Source organism: Balearica regulorum, chromosome Z, assembly GCF_011004875.1.
Source record: "Balearica regulorum gibbericeps isolate bBalReg1 chromosome Z, bBalReg1.pri, whole genome shotgun sequence".
NCBI lineage: Eukaryota > Metazoa > Chordata > Aves > Gruiformes > Gruidae > Balearica > Balearica regulorum.
In genome coordinates, this window is record NC_046220.1 from 41369235 (window position 1) to 41394152 (window position 24918).

General features: G+C 38.7%; 1 protein-coding gene across 4 annotated transcripts in view; it reads right to left on the reverse strand.

Moving 5' to 3' along the window:
* The window catches only part of AOPEP (aminopeptidase O (putative)), a 213353-nt gene that overhangs the window by 168568 nt on the left and 19867 nt on the right, over window positions 1-24918 (reverse strand). For all 4 annotated transcript variants that reach the window (XR_012833149.1, XM_075740903.1, XM_075740904.1 and 1 more), the window contains 4 exons: window positions 24823-24862; window positions 23124-24087; window positions 11311-11477; window positions 1345-1501 (listed from right to left, as the gene is read on the reverse strand). Coding sequence is in view for 3 of the 4 variants with exons in the window: in XM_075740903.1 (XP_075597018.1) it covers window positions 1345-1501; window positions 11311-11477; window positions 23124-23929 (1130 nt within the window). In the remaining variant the exon portion in view is untranslated. The remainder of the gene's footprint in view (window positions 1-1344; window positions 1502-11310; window positions 11478-23123; window positions 24088-24822; window positions 24863-24918) is intronic.

Sequence of the window (24918 nt, forward strand, 5' to 3'; positions counted from 1 at the left end):
TCTTATCTGAGACATTACCTTAACATCTGCTGGTCTCTCCATGTCATATCCTTTCTAGAAATGCCTGCTACTGTGTATAACGTTGGTTTGGTTACCTAGTCTTAATGATTAAATAAAGTAACAAGTGTCTGTTGTGCTAACTCCCAAATAAAGATTAACTGGCTATAACTGTAAGGGAGAGGAGGAGAGGAGGAGAGGAGGAGAGGAGGAGGGGAGGGGAGGAGGAGGGGAGGGGAGAGGAGAGGGAGAGGGAGAGGGAGAGGGAGAGGGAGAGGGAGAGCAGAGGAAGCTCAGGGGGATCTCATCGCAGTATTCCAGTATTTAAAGGGCATCTACAAAGGGCACAGAGGCTCTCTCTTCACAAGGAGCCACATAGAGAAGACAAGGGGCAAGGGGCGCTAGGTTTCCCTTCCCCTGAAAGACTAGACTAGATGATCTGTCAAGGTTCCCTCCAACCTGGGCTATTCTGTGATTCTATGACCCTATGAACTTGAAAAGCTGAGAGCAATATGTGAGGAAATCAAGCATCATGTCTGAGACGTCTGCTAACTATGGTGAATACATGTTGCAACAGGTGGTATTTCTCCAGAGACTTAATTTTTAGCTTCAAATCTCATTTGCAGGCCTATATAGTATTGTTCTGTTCATCTACCACTCTGTAATAATTTAAACTCAATGAGCACTTTAGATGGATTGAAAGGAGGAATAGATGTATCCAAAATAATTAAATTTCTACAGGTTTGGTGAAAGACAGCTAAGTAGCCACTGCATGTACTAGGCAACAGGTTATTTTTTAATTGAAAAGAATCAGTGGTCCAACTTTACTTTATGGGACCACTGCAACAGGTCTTTCACGTACCCAATCAATACACATCACCCCAAGCAAACCACTGCACAGGCCAGCTCCAACTCTGGGACGGGACTGGACAGGAAGAAAAAAAGCGAGTAAGTAGGCAGTATTTTCGTAGAGGATATTAGATATTCAGAATGGACCTAGTCTAGTAACATAAAAGATCTTACAGCCAGGCATTGTAAGAAACAAGGGAGGACCTAGTATTGCTACAGCAGGGCATTAAGAGACACAGGATGTAGGATGCAACTCCAGAGGACACTGGGATTTATATTCCTCACTAAGCAGCTTGTTTTCACATAAAAAGAACCACACCCTTACCCATGAAATAATGCCTTTGGAATGATTTTCCTGTCAAGATTTTTCTGTTCAGATTAAACAAGTTCTATTTTGATTCCTGTACTAATATGACTCATTTTCACATTCCACAGAGTAAATGAAAATGCTACCCATATATATATATCTCATTTTTCAACAATATTCTCAACACGAACCTGAAATCAGCTTGTGAAGATGGCAAGGCAAACTCAGTGTTTGTCTGGATAGCAGCTGCAAAGGACTGCTGTTTAACTTCCTGCCAGCACCCCACAGCAATAGTGAAGGTGGATGCTGGCATTGGCATAGTCACATAGTAGTACCAGCTCAAGATACCTGTAAATAAAAAGAACATTTGTACAGACTCATCAGTCACAGCATACATTCAGTACTTGACATTTTTATGTACTTAAGATATTGGGCCAAACCTCCCACCTTACATCCTGGTATTTTTGTTGAGGAAAGAAAAATAATTTCACTGAGCCACGTAAGAGCAGTCATATGTTACCACCATGGATTCAGTACTGTTTACTTACAACTGCAACTTTCCTCTATCTGTTGATGTCTTTATCTATAAATAAATCATCCATAAGTGGGTGTTATTAATGCAGCTTAACACGATTGTACTGTTACTGCCTAAGAATTGCATCACATGTGAAATCTAATCGCACCTTTAGATCCACATGTAAAAAAAATATTAAAATTTAACTCTTTCAACCCTGGATCAACCACCTTATGGTTTTGTCTTAATTGTATTATCTCACCTAAACCAAAGTCCTTTCTTTGTGTTCTGGACAGTACCAAACTGATAGGCAAGTTCTAACAGACAACACTAGTGCTTGTGAATTGGACCTGGCAATCTGAGATCCACGATGTGCCAAACAGGCAGTGAGAAATCAAAGCTTAAAATCAGATGGGATATTGCCTAAATCAATGATTTGGTCATGGTAATCCAGGAGTTGCTAAAACAAGATTAGACACTCTATTAGAGGGTAAAAATATGGTAAGTCTTATCATAATGGGAACGCAGTTCTGGAAGACAAGGAGTACGCTATAGGATGACTGTACCTATGAACACATTTGGATAATCTGGAGGATGTTTTAGGACAGCATAATTTTCATTAATCTAAATGTTGCTTAGAATTTCTGTTTGTCCATTTAAAAAGGGTATAGCTTAAGGGTCACATTCAAGTACTGATTTATGGTCACAAATACAGTCACTACACCATACTAATAGGTTAATTACTCTTGGAAAGACCCTAGCATGAGTTACAACCTGCTGAATCATGCGCAAATAACTGTAGCTGTGGCAACTATGGAAACATACAAACTTTGGGGGTTTTTAAGAGAACATTAATACTTGTTCTTTTGCAGTAGTATTCTGACTAGGGCTATGGAACACTAAGGAAAAAAAAGAAAAAAAAAAAAAAAAAAGAAAAAACCCAATCCAGTAGAGGCCACAAGACATAGAGGAAAGGAAATAAACAACTGCAGCAAAGCATCTCTGGATTTCCTATCCTAATGACCACAGAAGGTCAAACTGTCCAAAGGAAGGACAAGCAAAAAGATTTTTTTTGCTTAGCCTCAACAAATTTTCCACCTACTATTTAGTATGACGAAACAATACTATTTGTGAAGACTTGTAAGAGGCAGATAAAGTCTCTGCCTCTTACATGCTAATGCACGAGGAACCACTTGTACTCCCTCACTCCGTTCCACTTTAGACAACATTCTCTACTACCATCAAAAACCTTTTGTCTGTATTGTCAGGTGAACACCTATTACTCCTGTAATTTTCCTAACCTCCTGTCAGCATGTGAGCAGAAGGAACTTATTTGCTCCAAACACATCAGGAACAAAGAGGATAACTGTTTTGCCAAATTCTGCCCTCCTCTTTTTTTTTTTATTAACTTACCAAAGCTACAAACGAGCCAAGGCAAGCAAATGTCACCTTGAAAGAGAGAGGTCACCCTGGACAGCAGCAATTTATTATTCTGAAATACCAAACTCCTGATGCAGAGAGTTTCATTGATATAAACCGTGCTAGAAGCCCAAGCCTGCACACACTGAACTTAATAGCAGCTTCACCATTGCCTTAAACGCGTACAAGAGAAGGCCCAGAGGTAGTCTACAATACTTCACTTTGTGCAGCATGTTCGATACAAAGCATTATAAAATGCTCCATGCAGTTATGTTAATCATAAAACCTTAAGAATTCAATAATAGCAGAGGAAGAGTGAAAATTTGAGGAATCGTAATGGAAAAACAGTAAAGTGTTTTCAACTGAATTCTGAAACAAGCATGAAAGTCAAACAGCAGTCACAGGAAGCTCTTCCATACGGCAGGAGGTGTAAAGGAGAAGGCTCTCACAACACCAAGGAGGCTGTCTAAAAGGAAAGGGTGTCGGCCTGTGCTATGCAAACGGGGGGAGCAGGGAGGATTACAGAGGGAAACAAGTTTAGCAAGACAGGCTAGAGCAAGCAAGACCCTTTTTTAAAAAACATGGGTAATTTGAACAGAACGTCAAAATGAATGGGGAATCAGTTTAAGCAGTCCAGAGAGAAGAACAGCACGTACTGCATTCAGAAATTTACATGAATTAGCAATGAACATATGCTATTCAGAGCTGGAACAAACCTTGCAAAAGGGTGAAGGTACCATCGACAAAGAAAGTTACGTTTTTTGTGATGTGTTTTCAGATTTATCTAATTTAGGATTTCCAAAAGAAGAAAGAAGAGAAAGAGAAGAGGAAGAGGAAGAGAAGAGAGAAGAGAGAAGAGAGGAGAAGAGAGGAGAAGAGAGGAGAAGAGAGGAGAAGAGAGGAGAAGAGAGGAGAAGAGAGGAGAAGAGAGGAGAAGAGAGGAGAAGAGAGGAGAAGAGAGGAGAAGAGAGGAGAAGAGAGGAGAAGAGAGGAGAAGAGAAGAGAAGAGAAGAGAAGAGAAGAGAAGAGAAGAGAAGAGAAGAGAAGAGAAGAGAAGAGAAGAGAAGAGAAGAGAAGAGAAGAGAAGAGAAGACCAACTAAGAGATCCTTGTCTTTTTTCTAAGTACCTTATATTTTGCAGGCATTACAGAGACCATGCAAACTTGGGATACTCCCAGAACAAGATCGAAGATTTATACCGTCTTTACACACCTAACTGCAGCTCAGTCCATTTCCTGCAGGGTTTTTAGGTGCTTTCTGCATTCATACTCTAGAACTGTGTAGGATAACTATATATTTATTCTACAGTTGTTTTTTCTTGAACACCTGAAATCACTGGCATGACAAATGAGTTCTCTCTATAGTGCATTCACTGATTGGTGACTGAAACGGTGTTTATCTTTGCAGCACTTCTCTACAGCAAGCACTATTTCAGAGTCTCATGTATCTTCTGTCTTCTCTCACAAGGTAGACTCCAGCCTGTCTCCCAGCGTGCCTTTTTCTCCCATAATTTCACTTCCTTTCTTTAACTTTCTTCAGGCCAGTGTGCTTTGTTTTGTGTTCCTTCATCAGTAACCTCAGATCTATCCCAGGGCAGAGATCGGGATCACAAGATCGGCTCCTTTTCCCCTCTCTCGGCTTCCCCCGGCCGCCCTCCGCTTGCCAGTGCTGCTACCTTGGAGACAGCACCACCTCTAGGGTAAGAGAAAACACTGCAGCTGACAACACGGGCGCACGGCTTGCTTTTACCGAAAACAGCATTTTACACCTCAAAAACATTTTCAGACTAAGCAAGGACACCTTGGGAAGAACAAGAGATTAGGCTGGGGTTAGTCCATGAGAGAGAAGAGCACCCCAGCCCTTTTATTTGTAACGCTTATACCCTTTCCTTGCAACCGAACTTAATTTAAAAGCAACTTGATTCCTACACATGGTTACTTTAGGCAATTATAATGCTTTCAAAATATTTTCTCTACAGGTAATTTTGAAAATAATTTTTTAAAAAAAATTTTTTTCAGTTTTGCAAAGCAAATCTATCATGCCATAACTGCACAAACCGTGCAACAACAATCATATACCTACTCCATGAGGTATAACTGGAAAATGTCCCATGCAAAATGTAGGACTATGTTTAACACAGGTAGGAAATTATAATCTATTTATAATTGTGCAATAGGAAAAAAAAGGCCGTTTATTTCTTCAACTTGAAACAATAATGGTGAATGATGTAATTACTTCCTAGAATTTTGAATGCATTTAGCTATCTTTGAAACCATTAAAACAGAGTCCTGCAGAGTCCATTATAACTGAAGAAGCACCTGAGAGTCAGCATCAGTATATTTTCCCTCAAATAGTTTGCACTAACTCAAATATAAACATCACAAAATGCAGATTATGCCATGATTTATTAAAAAACACAAACCTCAGCTACTTCTAGGGAAAAAGAGAGAGAGCCCCATACAGCATTTGATATAGAAAGTAAGAGCTAGTGCCGATACATAAAACTACAGCTAAATAAGTAGTTATGCCAAATCTAAAGGATTAAGAACCCTCCAGCTTTCTGAAACTCTCTGTAATTTGTAGAGATCTTTGATCTCATCTGAAAGCCAGAATTTCCCATAGACCACCCTCACATTCATGCCACAGCATTAGTGGCTCACTGGCTCAGAGGGATGAGTAGCTTGTGATGGGCTGTCATCTCCCATGCTGTAGTTCCTGATATGTGGTGGAGATCAATCAACACAAGTACTGGACTCTTTTGTTTTGCCTTGTTAAAAGGGAGGGGAACACAAACAAAAGCAACTGTTGTTGCTGCTAGTTAGGGAGCAATAGCACTGGCTTCTTTAGCACCGTATTTCCTCTCAATAAGAGAATACATCTTCTCGCTGCAATCAGTGATAGCAAAACAAGGTCAAGGACTTCAAATGGTAGAGTAACCGCACAAAAAGCAAGCCAGTCGATTTCACATTTAATGATTGAATGTCTATGTCTCGAACGTGAATTAAAACAAATGTAAAGGTCTTTGGGACTAAATATATTTGCATCTTCTATGTGTTACAGAAATATGCTGAAGGAAAGTAAAACTGACAAGTGTTGAAAAATAAATCCAATGGCTAAACGCCCACACACACACACTCTCCCTCTCTTTCACTCTCCCTCTCCAACCCCACCCCCCCCCCCTTAAAGCTTTCTCCCAAAGGGAGAAATTGCATTTTTCTGATACATTTTTCTTCTCTATGTACTCCATAAAGAATGCCTGGTATTTTAAGTACTTTTAGGTTATACTTGAATAGTTACCATTCGTACTTGAGTAAGTGATGTACCAGGACTTTCAAACAAATGTGGCCTCACTTTATTTCAAATGGCCGGATGAGCAATAGTTTTGGAGAGGGCAGGATGTAAAAATGGCACATACAGCAGGAAGTACGCTATTACCAAAACCTGCAAATACAAATGAGATATGAGGAATCTGCGCATGTGAGTACATCTAGTCTAGCTGTGCACTGGATCACAGCATCCACGCATCTAGAGATGTAGGTCTGTGAAACAGAATGCAGATATCTGTTAAAAGCATGAAGGCATCTCCCTGCTTGCTGTTCTCTTATTGTCTGCCTGCACACTTTTTATAAATATGACTTTTAAAGGAAAAAATACTCATCTAACTTGTAATTCTATTCAGAATAAATTAATTCACAACTGCTTGCCAAAATGCTTATTCCTTCCGAGAAACTGCACTTTTAAAAATGTATTTTCATGTTCTGCCAGTTATATATGATTTTATAAATATACAGCACAGCAATAGCATATTATATGTAAATAATTTGGCAAAAAAAAGTTATTTCAATTGAAGTCACCCTGAAAGGCTTTAGGTGTGTTTTATACATGTAAAGACAATCATAGAATCACAGAATGGTTTGGGTTGGAAGGGACCTCAAAGATCATCTAGTTCCAACCCCCCTGCTGCGGGCAGGGACACCCTCCACTAGACCACATTGCCCAAAGCCCCACCCAGCCTGGTCTTAAACACTTCCAGGGATGGGGCATCCACAGCTTCTCTGGGCAACCTGTTCCAGTGCCTCACCACCCTCACAGTGAAGAATGTCCTCCTAATATCTAATCTAAATCAACCCTCCTTCAGCTTAAACCCGTTACCTCTTGTCCTGTCACTACACTCCCTGATAAACAGTCCCTCTCCAGCTTTCCTGTATGCCCCCCTTTAGGTGCTAGAAGGCTGAGATAAGGTCTCCCCAGAGCCTTCTTTTTTCCAGGCTGAACATCCCCAGCCCTCTGATCAACTTTGTGGCCTCCTCTGGACTCGCTCCAACAGCTCCATGTCTCTCCTGTACTGGGGCCCCCAGAGCTGGACGCAGTACTCCAGGTGGGGTCTCATGAGAATGGAGCAGAATGACCTCCCTCGACCTGCTGGTCACAGCTCTTTTGATGCAGCCCAGGACACGGTTGGCTTGCACGGCTGCAAGCGCACACTGCCGGCTCATGTTGAGCTTCTCATCAATCAATACTCCCAAGTCCTTCTCCTCAGGGCAGCTCTCAATACATTTTCTGCCCAGCCTGTTGTTGTGCTTGAGATTGGCCTGACCCATGTGCAGGACCTTGCACTTGGCCTTGTTGAACTTCATGAGGTTTGCACAAGCCCACCTCTCAAGCCTGTCAAGGTCCCTCTGGATGGCATCCCTTCCCTCCAGCGTGTTGACCACACCACACAGCTTGGTGTCATCGGCAAACTTGCTGAGAGTGCACTTGATCCTACTGTCCACATCACTGAGAAAGATATTAAATAGTGCTGGTCACAGTACCGACCCCTGAGGAACACCACTCATCTCTGATCTCCACTTGGACATTGAGCCGTTGACTCCAACTCTTCCAGTGTGACCATCCAGCCAATTCCTTATCCACTGAGTGGTCCATCCATTGAATCCATGTCTCTCCAATTTAGACAGAAGGATGTCGTGCGGGACAGTGTCAAATGCTGTCACTCTTCCCTTATCCACCAATGCTGTAACCCCATCAGAGAAGGCCACCAAATTTGTCAGGCACAATTTACCCTTAGCGAAGCCATGTTGGCTGTCACCAATCACCTCCTCTTTGTCCATGTGCCTGAGCATAGCTTCCAGGAGGATCTGCTCCATGATCTTGCCAGGCACAGAGGTGAGACTGACCAGCCTGTAGTTCCCTGGGTCTTCCTTTTTCCCCTTTCTTAAAAATGGGGGTTATGTTTCCCCTTTTCCAGTTGGTGGGGACTTCACTGGACTGCCACCACTTCTCAGAAATGATGGACAGTGGCTTAACAACTTCATCTGCCAGTTCCCTCAGGACCCACAGAGGCATCTCATCAGGTACCACAGACGTGTGCACCTTTAGGTTCCTTAGATGGTCTCAAACCTGATCTTCTCCCACAGTGGGCAGCTCTTCATTCTCCCAGTCCCTGCCTTTGCCTTCTGTGACCTGGGCAGTGTGGCTAGAGCCCTTGCTGGTGAAGGCTGAGACAAAAAAGTTGCTGAGTACCTCAGCCTTGTTCATATCTCCAGTAACCAGGTCTCCTCTTTACTTCCAGAGAGGGCCCACATGTTCCCTTGTCTTCCTTTTATCACTGACAGACCTATAGAACCTTTTCTCGTTGTCCTTGACATCCCTGGCCAGATTGAATTCTGTCAGGGTTTGTGCTTTCCTAACCTGATCCCTGGCTGCTCAGACAGTTTCTCTGTATTCTTCCCAGGCTACTTGCCTTGTCTTCCACCCTCTGAAGGTGTTTCCACCTCCACAAAATTTTAAATTGGACAGATTTCATATGCTCTGCATAATTGCCTAACAAGAAGATCTATGGGGAACATGTCGTTTAACACAACAGACCATTGTGAACTCTTTAATTCTTAAAAGTCCTGCTTATTAATAATGAATTTGTATTCCTAAATTCATTAAGAAATTATTCAAGCTTTCAGATTAGCACTTGAGCCTTAGGTTTGTTTCTTTTTTTTAAAATACTCTTCACAATGTTGCTCCTTTTCTTTCCTTTATACCTGTTTTGTAAATTTTTACAATTCCAAACAGCTCTCTGACACTGATTTACCATTTCCAACTGTATATAAGCACCAAGATAATGAGGGGCTCACCCATGATTGAGTCTTTGAGAGCTGCTGGAGCACAATGCCTGCTGTGTTTAAAGAAATCCAGCAAGCCTTGCATCATGATGTCGAAATTAGCATGAATAATTGTGTGTGACGCATAGATCCATAAGCAGAACCTTCCACACTGTTGGGAATTACGTCTTGAGGAGAGGTGGAAGGAAAACTGTAAGGGCAGAAGTGCAGTAGGTGCTCCTGCTGCTTCTCTTCAGTTCGGTGAAGTTCAGCACAAAACTTTGCCATCATTACATGGCTCCTAAAGGAGCCAGCTTTAATGCTACATTTGGTTCTTCCCAGTTCACTTCACACTTTTCACTCACCAGTTCATTAGCACAGTGAAGCTAAAATGAGTCATTTCCTCCCTAATGGCCTTGCCATTAAAGACTTCTTACAGTATTTCTTGCTTTCTTAGTTCTTAGGAAGGGAAATACACTGGGTTAGCCTTTGGAAAAAATTTTTTAAAGAAAACAAACCCAAAACAAACAAAGCTTTAAGCTGACACATGAATTACCAGCATAAACTGACCCACTGCAACAACTACAAGGACTTAAACAAAAGCCCCTTCTGTTCTGCACAGGGTAACAACGCTGACTTTGGATGACTAAGCCTCAGTGCTGTCATTAGCAATATGGTACCCTGATATCATTCTCAACACACCATCAACAGCATTTTAAAAATGGTTTTCCCCACAACTAGTTTTTTTTTTAATTTATTCAAGTATACACTTTTACTGGGTTTTTTAAAATAGAATCACAAAACAATGTTAATGAGGAAAAAATTCTTTCACAATATAGCCTTTTCAACTAGTTAATTGGTCTAAGAGAATATCAATTTTAATTGACCTATGTCAATTGATACTGCCTCAATTTTTTTCCATGGTTTCTATTTCTAGAAATTCACATAAGCATCCTTCTTCCTCTTAAGATTTCAGACCTCATAGCCACCACTGAGAAACAGACAGGCAACAACTTATTAGCAAGGTATATGTGTGGATTAAACTAATTAAACAATGATGGCAGAGCTGTTCTCCTTGTCTGAAGTCAAGAGCACTCTTGCTTTCTTGATGCCAAGACAGGAAAGTATTATCGTCCAAGTGAGCTGAGCAGCTCATCATGGAAGTTTTCCATATTTCAACAGCAGAGACAAGGCTTGAAACAGGCTTGAAACAGGCTTCACATATGGCCAAAAATAACCAGACAATTCCATGCAAATGGATTAACTGATGGTTCTCAAATCAAGGAAACTTTCGTTCTTTTTCTTCCCTCAAGAATACACTTGCATCTTTAAAGGGGAACAGAAGATTATTTTTCTTCCAGAAACACCTAATTCTAACCTTTTCCTAGATGATACTTTTCATCAGAACTGCTTACAGTAGAAAATACTGACCCTGTTTGACAGATTATCTCAAAACTAACGGGAGCAAGACATACTTTGTATTATGTGTAGAATTGTCTTAAAAACTTCTCTGTGCAGAAAGAGGTTTAGAGAATAAAGTATAACCACACACAAGAAAAATGCTTTCTTGCTTACTGCTGCACAAGGTATGATCTACCAATGCCAAAAAAACCCAAATACCAGATTTTCAGGGCACTGACCTGATATTCTTCACCTATTCCATGTATTTCTGGAAACAGATATGACACAATGACTGCTTCTACTCATTGGCATGCTGAGTTACATTTGGACTGGAGAACTGAAACTGAAAGTTAATTATCCTCCAAGGCCTGAAGTTGTCAAGAGCCTGATAAGGTACTTCATCTACAAAATGTTCAGCTGCAGAGTGATTATAACAAAGCAAATTTATGACAAGTGATGTCTAGGCTTAGAAAAATTAAAAGAAATAAAAACATAGCAAAAAGTAAGTAGAAGTAACACAATGAAATGTAGATGCCTTGAATTCTTACTAACTTATCCTGAGGCCTTTAGCAGGTAACTTTTCCACAAAATGACATGGAGATTACAGATAGACATCTAAGTGCTTTTAAGGTTGGGAACTTCATTCTTTCAAAAATCATGTATTTACTAAGCTATATTTCTAACTATAAAATCATTGAAAATAATTTGCTATAGAAAATATATTTCACCTTCTTCAAGTTGGACCGGTTCTGCTGAGTTTTCGCCACTCGTTAATACAACAAAGCCTGCAGCTGTTCGGACGGAGGCTTGCCATGTTGACAAGGCAACGGGTGGTTCTTGGCATGGGAAAAGGGCTCTGTTGTTTATTGGCGATCCCATCGTATAAACACATGGCCTAGATGGAAGGAAAAGAGATTGAAGCTGGAGTTACAATAAGAAAAACTGAATTAAGTTTTCTGTCAAAAATCAAACCGTTTTACTGAGACTTTTTTTTAACCTCAGCTATGTAGGTTTCAAACCTGTATGACATGAACTAATCAAAGTACAACCTAAGTCATTTAAGACAGGATGAAGAAGAGCAAGATTACCACAATAATTTTTACATAAATTAGAAAAGAGTTACTCTAGTCTTTCTCCTCTCCTTCTTCTGCATGAGCCCTCCAGCCTCATACTGCTCTCAACTGAACACATAAGACCAAAGAAGGCTTCTGAATTTCTTCTGAAGATGCAGGGCTTCACCAACACCTGTGACACCTCCCTGTTGTCATCACAGGTGATGACATTATCATTAATGCACATAGTGCATTATCATTAATCTCTTCTCTCTGTACAACCTGGAGGCTCATCCAAACTCAGAGCAGTAGATCTAGCTTTGAGCCTTCCAATAAATCTTGACATTTTTACATTTCTTCTTGCAGTAAGGTAATGCATGCTAGCTCACTTGCCTTTCAGAATTTCAACTACAAAGCATATAATAAGAAGAAAGCATTTCTTCCTTATCAGCCTCAGCCGCCTTCTCACTTTCAACATAGCAGTCTTCCTTGCAGTATTGCTCTTTTTGCTGTTTCTCTAACCCTTTCCTAGGCAACCTCTACCTCTACTGCCCCTTTCCAATTTCAGCTGCAATACTTCAGGCTGGCCAATTTCTTACTAGCATCTTAGCCACAGCCAGCAAGGTAACAAGGTCTTTCATTAACTCCTAGCTTACTATTGCTGGTACACAGATGTCCTAATTCTTGTTTTACTTCTTTTGTTGCATTTTGCAGTTTTATCTTAATTCCTAGTACTTGCGTAACACCACACTATAGGTTAAAAAAGCTAAGTTTTCAAATAAAAATTATCTTAAAAAAACACTGTCAGTAGGTTTCTCCAGCTAAAGAAAGAAAATTTTGAAAGCATCACTTCACTGAACTGAGTTTTTAAAAACCTGTGATATTTAAAGCCAATATTCTGGGAGCACAACACATTATTTTGTGAATGCTTCAGGCTAAAAATATCCTGATCAGTGTCTTTCATAACATGAGTTTAAAAATCATCAAAACACTTTGGAAAACAGGAGACAAATTGTTAGGGCAAAACCTATTATGCAATGGCTAAGATCTGAGCATCTTGTTTACTCCCCTCCAAACAGCTCCTCCATTCAAATTATTCCTTCCCTAAAGCCAACTCCAAACTACACAGAGGGAAAGAACTCGGAGATACTGATGGCCAGAGATGAAAAATATTCTGAAGCTATTTTTGCCCTCTTGTTAAAAGTGCTATCTGTGCTATTGGATCCAGCACTGTCCACGGCACAATCAAGTTACTGTGGCTTAACTAATGCAGGCCAGCTGATCTTTCAGTAAAACAGGGAGGGAAACTGCCCTTTAAACAGGCTTATTGCTAATGCACACAAACAGAAAAATAAAATAATCTGGCTCCCCCTGCCATATATTAGAGTGATTAGAGTAGGGTATAGATTTCCAGCAAAGCTCAAAAGATAACTGCAGTGGCGGGAACGTCAACCAGTTATCTTATACCCAGTAAAACACAAAGCACAGCTAACTGTAAAAGACCACTAATCTGTTTAAATCTTTAATTAGCTTTAATATCTTTGGAATTAATCTCCGAAAACTGAACCTGTAACCAACTCTCATATACATAACATAATTGGGTTTTCTCCCAGAAAAATAAACAGAGCATGGCAGTGAGTTCACAAGAAAAAGGAAGAGCTGGCTTTTTTACCTCTTAGGAGGTTCTGCTTCCTCCTTATAATGCTAGCCAAGATATACTGGACATATTATTTACCCTAAAACGTATGTGCGCTGGGAGGGGATGGGGAGGAAAGGATGGTTCCTCTTTCATGAAAACTTTATCAAAATACATAGGATTATGAAAAGAGATTCTAGTAGAGTTTATAGGAATGAGAAGAACGGTGGGGTTAATGACTGCTGATGCACGTATTTTACCAATGATTCACCATGCATGCGTGAAGACTGTTTTGCAGGGTGCAATTGGTACAACCCAGTTTTAAGAGCAATATAGGGGATTTTCACATCCTGAAGAAATTTTAGAGGGAAATGTCACACTGACAGAAAATGGGCTGGCAGAACAGCGTTAAGCAGAATGTTGCAACACTATGTCAAATACAATACAAACATAACACAGAACAGACACTACTGAGACCATTAATGTTATCTCACTCTCAGAGAGCACTTTTTACCTGCAGATCATAAAGTGTTTTACACATAATGTCAATACTATTTTGCAGATGGGGAATATGAAGCACAGTGAACACACTGGCTTACTGCTAGTGTTCAAGCTGCCCCTACAGGCTTAGTTTCAAGCCTCACAATCCAATAGCTTTCACGTGGAACTAGGAAGCCTCTCATGAGAAATAATACATATTACATCAATAACTTTTTTTCCTAAAACATTTTAATGCTAAAATATATACACAAGTAGGTCACAAGTCTCTAGGATTAAGACCCAAGTAGACAGGGAGTTAGAAAAGTGTAGCACGACTGGTCAAGTACATAATCTCTTCTTCAAAACTAAGCTTCCTTTCCACTCCTCACAGGTTTTAATACCATTTCTGTCCACGTATACTTGTTAACGTCATTACTTCAAACAAACATGTATTCAAATATGTCAAAGTCTGCTAAGAAAATAGTAATGAAACATACAAGTTCTAAATTTTGAGATGAAACTATCAGAACAACAATTATATCAGCTTTTAATTAGATATTCATACATTCATAGCAAGATCACCTGCAGGCTTGATTGACAGTATGCCATCAACTGACATGTCAGCTAACATTGAACAGTCTCCTGTTCTGCTTTAAAGAGGAGCGCTTATAAGGGGAACTCATGATTTCTTCTTCTTTTTTTTTTCTTTCACTGGAATTTTCAATCTATTTTCTTCTCACCCTAAAATATACCACCACAGATTTTTTTTTTGCTTCCCATGGCAAATCATATTTTACTTTGCTAATTTTTATACTTCTTTTACAGTAGTAATTTCTTTTTACAACATAGGTAATAATGCAGTGTTAGTTTAGGACACCCACTCCAGCTGATAGTTTTCTTTGTTCTGGGTCAGGCAACACAATGCCAGCACATAATAGGACCAGAAACATAAATCTTACATGGATGACACTTTTTGCCTTATCCAGAAAAAGAAAAATTGCTAGCTAAACCAAGGTACATCAAAGAATAGGAATGACAAAAAAATTACTTTTAGACTACTTTTGTCAATTGATACAAAAATTGCCTTTTTTCTGATTCATCCCTACCACTGCTAGCAAGAAACTTCACGGTTCCTTTCCTTTTTCCTACTATCTATCCTCTCCATCTGTCTTCTTTCACTTTTAATAGTCTTGTAACCTTCAAATCATCTACTCATGTAATATGTTGTTTATGCCAGCCATAATCTTTGCTACCATGGCTTGCAAAAGATAAGGAAATTGAATGCCGCACAAGTAAGATAAGCAGAGAACTCAGACTATTTGTCTAATTATTTGCTACACTGGAAAAACAAACACTCACAAAACACAAAATATGTCTCTGGTCACTCATCTGGCCAACTTTATGACTAGTAATTCCCAGTGAGAAATCAAACAATAGTTGTAGTATTGTTTAGTTTTGCTCCAAGAGTCTCAGGGCTGTCTGTTCTTCAGTAATCTCGCAAAGCCCACGATTCTGAGGAAAACTTGATTCATGCAAACCTAACTCATCAGTATTCCATATAGTTTCATAACAAAACCAGTTCAAACCAGTTCTTGGCAGATCTCCGTTTCTCATGTAAGCATAAAAATTATAATAACAAATTAAGCTACTACCTTAAAGCTAATAATAAATGTTCAGTTGATACTCTGTTCTCCAAACAGGAATCTGCAGGTCTTCTTTGAGATACCTGCCGTCAAACACCTGAATCATGTCCTAAGGCTCAGCCATGTCACCCTGCTTTGGCTAGTGCCTCTTTGAAACTTTCTCAACGAAAATGCCCAGCTCAGCAACTCTACCCCTTTTCTGTATCTGAAAAAACACATTCCCTATTTCTTCAAGAGTTGTCTGCACGTAAGGATGTAAGGCAGCAACCTCCTGCAACTACAAGGCCACTTTACTCCCTGTAAAACTCCTGCTGTTTCTTACTCTAAATTACAGTGTCGTCATCACGAAGCAGCAGGATTTCCTAGCTCCTAAATCACACCAACTTTTTTGTTCTGCCTTACCAATTTACATTATCTGCAAGGTGCCAGTGATTGTCATCAGATTCCAACAGAGCAGGTATTACTGTTTTCATTTTTCTGTTCAATAGAACACCAGTCAATAACTACCCATGCCTTTTTCAAACCATTCTCCAGTTTAAAAGTACTAAATATGATTATGAGGTGAATGATTCCACCGACTTTTCCAGTAATCTCTGTTACTCTGCTGCTGGTTCTCCAACAGCTGGATAGCTAAATTTCTAAACTGGTACTTCACTGTAAATTTTTTGGACTTTTGCCCACTAATTTGTGGTCCCCATCAGATATATCAATCCTGCTTCTTCTAGACATAGTACATGCACAATCTCCTGTTCAAAAGTTTTATCTTTTGGTACAGCCATCACTGGTAAGCAAGGATAATAAGGTTAAGGCAGTGCATACCTTTTTCATCCAAAGTAAATCAATTTAATACTTATTGTGCTCCCACTTTCCTTCTAACAATAAGGATTTTTTCACTTGCTTCGACCTGTATTTTTGGCAAATGCAATAGGTTTAACAGCTTCTTCAATGTTATTATGAGAAAGTTTCCTAAACTTGAAGCCACAAATCTGATCAATCCCTTAGGTATTCCATTCCCTGTACACCTTTTAATACTACTTTTGTAACACCTTAGGAAGTACCACCTGACTGTGTTTAAACAAAATTTAATTTCATACCAATAGCTTCTGTTTAAATGGTAGTAAAGATTGGAAGTACCTGACAATTGGCAGAGAAAACAGATTTCCTAATCTGCAGTATTCCCACGGCAGTGAACAAAAAAACCCAACCCCTTGTAAACCTCTGTCTTTAAAAACAGAAGACAGTTTGCCTATGGATATGAGCTGTGATACAGCTGGACTTTCTCAGCTCTATTCTGAAATCAAAGGTTGCTTTTGTTTCTTGGCTGGTGAGTTCACAAACACACAAGTGCTGGTCTGATTCTTCATTCCCCATATCACTGGCTCTTTAGTCTTCTGAGTTTTTACCTCCCTTTTAGATTTGAAAATTAAAACACTTAAGACTTTCATTGTTTAGATGGATAATGGTATTTTCATAATACTATTTTGTTTCAGCCTCCTCTGATCTAGTATGGTCCTCTCATTGGCATATTTTAGTGAAGCGACTTGCCTTTTGTATTCCTTCTTCCTGAAGGAGTATCATGAACCTTGCTCCTTGTACTCGGGCATGCAGTGCCTCTGTGAGCGCCCAGCACTTCCTTCCTCTGTCCTGTGCTATAGGCGTCCACCGACCCCACCTGCATCAGAGCACCACTTGTCCTGCCAGGCCAGGAAACTTGCTATAACTCTGAAAAAGTAGTAAGTTCACTGAAAAAACCTTGTTTCTCATAGTCTTCCTTTTTAGTTAGGACAACTAATTCAGAGGAGCTATTTTAAATTTTGTAGAAATATTTGCTCATTGCCATCCATATTTCCAGAAATATCAAATCAGTTCATTTTCTACTCAAGGTCTGCCTACTTTTTTTCATTTATTTTTATTTTACTTCTCTATTCTATTCCTAATACCATTTGTTCTTCCTTAGAAATCACTGCATAAGACTTGAGTAATCCAACAAACTTCAGACTGCTTCATTAATTAGTCAATTATAAATATTCATCACTGGGAACAAAATTACACAAAATAACAGGAAAGAATTCCCCACAGCTGATGGCAGCTACTTAGGATTTAGTCTGTGCCTTGCCTGGATTCTGGAGCATCTTATTCTCCCAAGCCGTGCCCATGAAGAAAAGCAAGCTCTTTATTCCCTGCCTGTATTTCCAGCATCCAAGAGCACAGAATGATGCTAACTCATAACACTGAAAAATAAACATCTATTTTCATGACACATTTTCTAATTTGCAGTTTGAAATTGTAAAAATCTGACTCGTTTTTCCAATTTCTACCCTGGAAAAAAATTGCTTTGAAAATATCAAAAGATATTATGAAAATTCAGTGGATGCCTCAGACTCCATAAAGGCTATAGATTCAGGGTTACATTGGCACAATGTAAAAAAGATAACTCCACCTCCCAAACTAACCTCAGTAGCATATTCCAAACACCTCCTATAAGGCATTCGCTCCCCCCCCCCCCCCCCCCCCCCCCCCGCTTATTTTTAGTTAGATTTCCTCCCTAATACGCCTTATCACACAGCTGTACACACACCTATGTCATTATAGCAGTGGTGGAGGGAACCAACAACCAGGTTTAGAGAGGCCAAGAGTGTCTCTTTCTGCAAGTATATTTTGGCAGGCTTCTTCCTCATTCCTTTTCGGCTCTCCGTCCCTCTTTTCTTTAGTACCAAATAGCTCTGTGGTTGACCCTATATTGTAATACACTCTGGAGACAGAAAGTACAAACACAAAGCATTATGCTGAACTTCAAGGGTAATCAGTAAGGCTTCAGATGAAGTAAGTTAAAACTTTGTGATCCAGCCTGGGAATCAGTACAATAGCCCTCTTTTTTTGCAGGCCTATGCAAATGTTCTAAGTATGGCCTAAAATGCCCAGGTATGTAAATAGGGAATGGCTTGTAGCCAATACCCAGACAATATCCTCTGCAAATTGCTAGCTCACCATAGCTAAATGCATTTCTTCACTCTTAAGTACCACTAAGGACACAAAGAACAATTTTGCATCCTTTATATTGTCATTTGTAGGACATAAGAGATGATAGACTTAAACAATTCTAAATCAAAACTTTGAAGACTCATGTTTGGAAAGCCATCCTTCCACATCCGAAATGGTGACATTTTCCTTGTCCAGCAGTCTCTGAATGAAACAATTTCATAATTGTTGCAAACTGTTCTGAAACTTAAGGAAATCACATATACTAAAATGTATTAAACTCCACTTCCTGATTTTCAGTAAATATCATTGTTGTGACTGACCCTAGATACATGGTGCTTACAACTATACAAAGCATTTCCTCTCTAGGTTATATTTCCGTACACAGAAAGTTCATAAACATGGACTTCTATGTGTAACCTCCTGGAAATTAGGGATCACTGCTCAAGAATTCACTTCCAACTTCAAGCTCTAGCTAAATATTCAAAACATATTTAGCATGTTTCCACTACCCTGAATATTTATAAAAAATACGAAGTTTAGAACATTTATGAAAATTTCCATCTCTTTCAAAAGGAAATATCAACTATGTTGATATCCTCCTTACTGTATGCAACATACCTAACACAGTTTGATTGGCTACAGTGCCAAAGAAGAGTATGACTTTTTAAAAGCTTACCTTCAGAAGTACTGAAATTTATGAATAGCTCTTGATACAAATGCACCTGAACAACTGCAACTACTCTCTTTGAACATGATCTGCATTTCAAAACACACGTGTCTTAAGGAGAGGCAGGCTTGAAAAAAACAGTTTCAAAAAAGGTAAAATTGGTCTTTTTTATCTGCACACAATACAAACAGTGAGTGCCAGTCTCCATGCCAGTGAGATCCAGCCTGACATGAACTCCTGACAGAGGTCGACAAAACAGATCACAAAAGGTTTGGCAGAACTTTTCTACTAGTTCTTTGCTGTTTCAGCAGAATCAGTAACATGACATTATTTAAAGAGGAAACCAAGGTCTGTTTTATTGCTACATTAGGTACCACCTCTTTGGATATTCTCCTAATTACTACCTACCTCAGGTGCTTTAGCTATCTATATATATATATTACAACAAGGGAGGAACCATGCAATTCAGTGATGTCTGTGATACAGCTGAACGCTGCATCTGAAAAGAAGCATTTAATTACAGAACATATGCCAGTGTTAGCACTTCTACCAAACTGTACATTTATGCTTGCTGTATTCACCTTCATAACTTTCATAAAGGCAAAAATATTTCTTGAATTCTTTAAAAATACACTGTTATTTTAATCTAATAATAAGATATCGTAAAGATAATCAACTAGACAGGTACAAAGTATTTTTTTAAGACATTTAAATTGGCCAAATAAATAGCCAGATATCATGATCATTTTTTTAAGGAGATCATTTCACATTTTCCAATATTTCCCACTTCAGAAAATTAGCACAAGGTCTTTCTAGAGTGTTTCCTCAAAACTGCTCAATCACGCTTTAATAGCTTCTAAAAATACACTTTTTCCATAGCATTCTCATTAAAATCATACATTTGGAGTAATTAACCCATCTGCTTTACTTCCCAGAATTTTTCCTTTTCTGATATCTGATATCTAGGGCTTAGCCTGAAAAAATAGGCATGTGCCTAACCAATTCATGTACCTATTAATATATGCCAAAGTAAGTAATGCATTGGTAGCTTACAGGATTAGGAACCAGTGCTGAAAGGTTTCAGCGTCATGGGATGTCTTTCACTGATGTCATTCATATCAAAGATACTCTTTCATTCCTAATCCCACAATGAGGAAATGAGTTTCATTCCAGTCGCTCATTAAAATCAACAAACTAATTTAAGACAGCATTAGAAGTAGCAATAACTAGGGCAGAAGAAAGGTGTGAGGAATCTCCCATTAGAGGTGAATTTGCAAGACTGTCTGCTAGGACAATTACTGCTTTAATTTTAACCCAAATGTGTTTAATCCTTTTCTTGAACAATAAAGAGATGGGATCTCAGGATATTTTAACGAATAAGGATTCTTAACAATTATAACGAGAGAGCATTTAATTCAAAATACACTGGTAGTCATGCTGACTCAACACCCTAAAAAAATGGTTATTACAGTGTCTAAAGTTTTTATTATAAATCGTTTTATAATACTTAATATTAGTAAGAATACTTCAAACAAATGTATAAGTTTATTATACATTACCTTCTTAGGTTGAAACCCCAGTGCTGTATTGTGCTTGCAAACAATTGAAAAACTTTGAAACCGAACTGCTATTTGTTCATGGTAAATATATTACACACACTATAATCAACACTTATTTTTTCCGATTTTAATAATTATGTTATTGACCACTGTTAAAAGTTATGTGCCAATTTTAAGAACTGATATAGTCCTTGTAAGTATAACTTTCAGAGAAACAAAACCTGTGTATATTGATACATACAGGTATATATATGTGCATATCCACATGTACTCACCCACGAACTCTATTACTCTATTTTGCCCCCTTTTTACTACCTCTGCATAAAGACCCCAAAAAACCATGTTAGTAGAAAACACATGTTCTAAGGCTAAAGAAAACCTTCCTTCTTGATTATTAACGTTTCTTCTAGTGTCTAAAGTCCAAACAGGGAAATGCAGAAATTCCATGTGTTCAGTTCCTCTACTGAAAACAGAGGTGTGCCCTGCTGTGCTAACATCAGCTTTGCATACATGTATCTCAACTTGCCTAAACTCATCCCATAAAGCTTTTATTTAACTGATTCTTTTCTGTATTATAATACATCATTGTTTAAAACAAATAAAATGGAAGTCTTTATCAAACCGTGCATAGGTTAAATTTCAAAACATTGTACTAGTGTTAAATTAGAGGAAACATTTGAAGTGGCCACACAATGCTTATACTTTGTTTTTCGCTTTGCTTTTCTTCAGGGTTAGAACTATAGATTCTAGGCTCCTCTGGGAAAGGATTTGACATCTGCATTAAAAAGGTCCATATGCATAATTTGGAACAATTTAAAGAATTCCCCTATGAGAATACAATGTAATAGTACTTCCCCCGATACATTATAAATGGACTTTATTTTTAGAAAAGGAAGGAAAAATATGACAGCATTGTGTACAATCAGCTTTACCACTATATTTATGGATTCATCACATACAGAATTTGGTTTTAAAAATGTAGCAAGAAAGATTCTAATGACTATGATATAAAAGCTTATTTTCTGACAGGCATTAGTTTCTGGAATACCCTACAAAAGACTGAAAATAAACCAGCTTGAGACTACTTGCTACCATTAGACTGCCCGGCCCACGTCAAGCCATCTTTTCCTGCTTCATTATTGATTCATAAAATTCCATGTGTTGGTGTACAACTGCCATGAAATGTCTCTAAAGTAAGAATAATCCTTTGCAGTGAAAGGGGAAAAAAGTCAAAACTAAAAGATGTTAATGATTTAGATGCTTAAAAGAAACCTTCAAATGCTCAAAACACACAGGTAACACACATAGGAAGAGTCCTATACCAGCTGAGTGTTGCTAACGTTAGTCTCAAAGACTTTAGTGAGAGACAGGTAGACACAGACACATTGTGTGATCACAATTGGCAATTGCCCTACCTTTGTATGAAGTTAAAATTCAGAATTTTCATAACTAAAGATAATATACTGAGTTAAATTTCCTGAACTCATACCAAAAATAACTCCTTGGGGAGTGAGGAAGGGATGGGAAAGGTGAAGAGGTAGTCAACATGACTGAGATATTCCTTGATGCTGCTCATGCTTTAGCAGCAGAAGTACTCAACTACCAGATGTACAATTAAAAGGACTCATTTTCCTCCCTAATGTGGATGCCAGTGACTCTTAATTTCTATTAGGATAACTGAAATGAAAGGTAACCATATATTTCTAGCTTGGGAATGAAAACCAAGTATTCAATTGGACCAAATGTCTTCGTCGTCTTCCAACTTTGTTCCTGTTTTTTAGGTATCATAAAGAACTAACAGCCATTAAAATCCAGCTTTGAACATTACAGTAAAACAATTACAGTTGTAGAAGTCAATACTGGATTGTAGTTTCCCTACTATGAAGAGCTTATCTTGAAGATTTCTGTACAGCACTGTGTACTTTCACAAAAGATAGATAAAATGCCAATTCTTCTTGCAGTTTCAGTTTGCAGTTCATTTGCTATCATCAATGTACTTTACATAATAGATGAAGAAGATTTTAAAAGTTGATTATGAGACGCTAAACAGCAAAAGACTGCATCTCTAAACTTATTACAATATTGATAAAAGACTAGTTATGAAGCAATTCTATTGTGTATACTGATCTTTATGCTGTATGATCAGTTGTGTAAGCCAGGAAGGAGAAGGAACACAAAGTATTAAAGTGAAAATAACCTGCCATGCATACCTTCTCTTCCCCTAAGTTGTAATTCCCTTTTCCCTGCACACCCATATTCCAATACACAATTATTTACTCCCACTCAGAATAAGCAAACGCAATCACTTAGGCCTGAGGTCTGCAAGTCCACTGGGGTTTCTTGAGCAGAGAGTTTGTCTGTTCTTCTACAGGATAACAACAGGATTCAAACCAAGGATGAAATTAAAACAATGTAAGAGAATGCTCATCATCTTCACAGCTGCTCAGCATTACATGATTCTACATTCTTGCACCTAAGTTTAAAATTAATGTGTGCAAAGCTTTCAGCTAGTAGTTACATACCTGCCATTCTGGTCTGTAGTCCATGTAACAGATCTTCCCTCCAGTTTGGTTTTGTACCATATTCTTATTGCATGAGGAAAGTCTGTTGGGGTCTGAATTCCTGATTTCCTTATCTCCAAGCTCCAAGTGCCAGTAGTAAACAGAAGCTCTCCACAGCCAGGTGCCCGGCTGCAGCGAGTAAAATAGTATAGCTGTTCCTTCCAGCGATCCGCAGGTAAAGTCACAAGTTCATGTACAATCTGATTCCTGAGATTCTTGAGCTCCTTTGAAACATCAGTCAGCTTGGCAGATCTTGTGAATTTTTCAATGCCCGATACAGCAGCAACATCTACCTCCTCAACCTTTAGCACGGATATATCACAGCAGTCCAATACCAGCAGAAAATCCTTGTTCCCATGATTCTCTATGTCACCACAGTCCTTTGAACCAGAAATCCCAGAAGCCTGTTCTTCGTTGCTATGGTTACTGTTTTTATCAGAAGTATCTTCTTCACCTTTACCACAGACAGCAGAATCATTATACTCCATTTCAGATGAAGAGGTACTCACATTTGTCTCAGGAACGCGGCAGGATTCAGATGCCCTCATTTTACCGGTTTCATCAAACTGTGACTGGCAGCCACCTTTGCCAGTGCTGCTGGTTTTCCTGTACCGGCTCCCAGGCTCAAAGAATAGAACTATGGTGCCTTCGATAACTTTACTTTGAAAATCCACATCCAAGTCCAATATATAATGCTTTACAAGCATGTAGCTAGTGTTGGCCATTAAGGGCAAGTCATCCTTCATGGGATCTAGCTGTGTCTCCATCTTCCGGTCTACTGGGCAACAGTTTTACAAAGCCTTAGACATTTCTTACATATGATGTCTCCAGAAAGAGCAAGGATATTCAGCCTCCCAGTGCCAAAAATAACTTTGATCAATATTATAGTATTGAAATCAATGGCAGTTCCTCCACTTCTCGCATTCTATTAAGAAAAAAAAAAAAGGAAAGAAATCAGATAATAATTTCACAATTGTTTCTGAAGTGCACTAAATCTAAAAGTCATGTAAACTCCAGTTACCTTTATTAAAAACAGTACAAGCAAAGGGTGATTGTTTCTCCAGAGAATGGCATCAAGCTAGTTGCTTCAGGATTTGCTGTCAAGAATCACTGGGTTTATTTTTCAGAGAAGATCTCAAGTGAAAATATTTCTAGACAGCTTTTGCAAACTGAAAGAAAAAAACTTTACTATAGGCCTCCTGTGTGTGTGTGTGTGACTCCTGTGGGTGTGTTTTCACCCACAATAATCCTTGAGAAGTGATACATGGTTATGCAACATCTAATTTAATTTTTTACAGCTGTCTTTTTTAAGGTGCTCTACTTCTTTCAAATGCATTACCTCAAAAGATAGTGATCATTTTTCTACTGTGATTGTAAGTAACAAGACTAAATCACCTCATATATCTTGAAGTTTTAAAGTAATAATTTCATATATACAATGCATCTCCACGGATTAATATTCTTTCCACATTACAACTGCTCTCATATCAGCACTTCTAGTAAATTACAAGAAAATGAGCCAATTTACTATGTGTGCATTCCAAGTATTCCTTTGAGATTGCTCATGAAGATTTTTCAAATTTATAGTTAAATACTTAAGGCATATGATTACATCTTAATAGCTAGAAACCCATTAACACTTGTGATAATAGCAACTTACAGAAAGCAAAAGGTCTTCTCACTGGAAAATATGCAAATACCTATAAAGGCAAGAAAATATTAGAATACATTCACATTTGTTGCAACAACAGGCAGA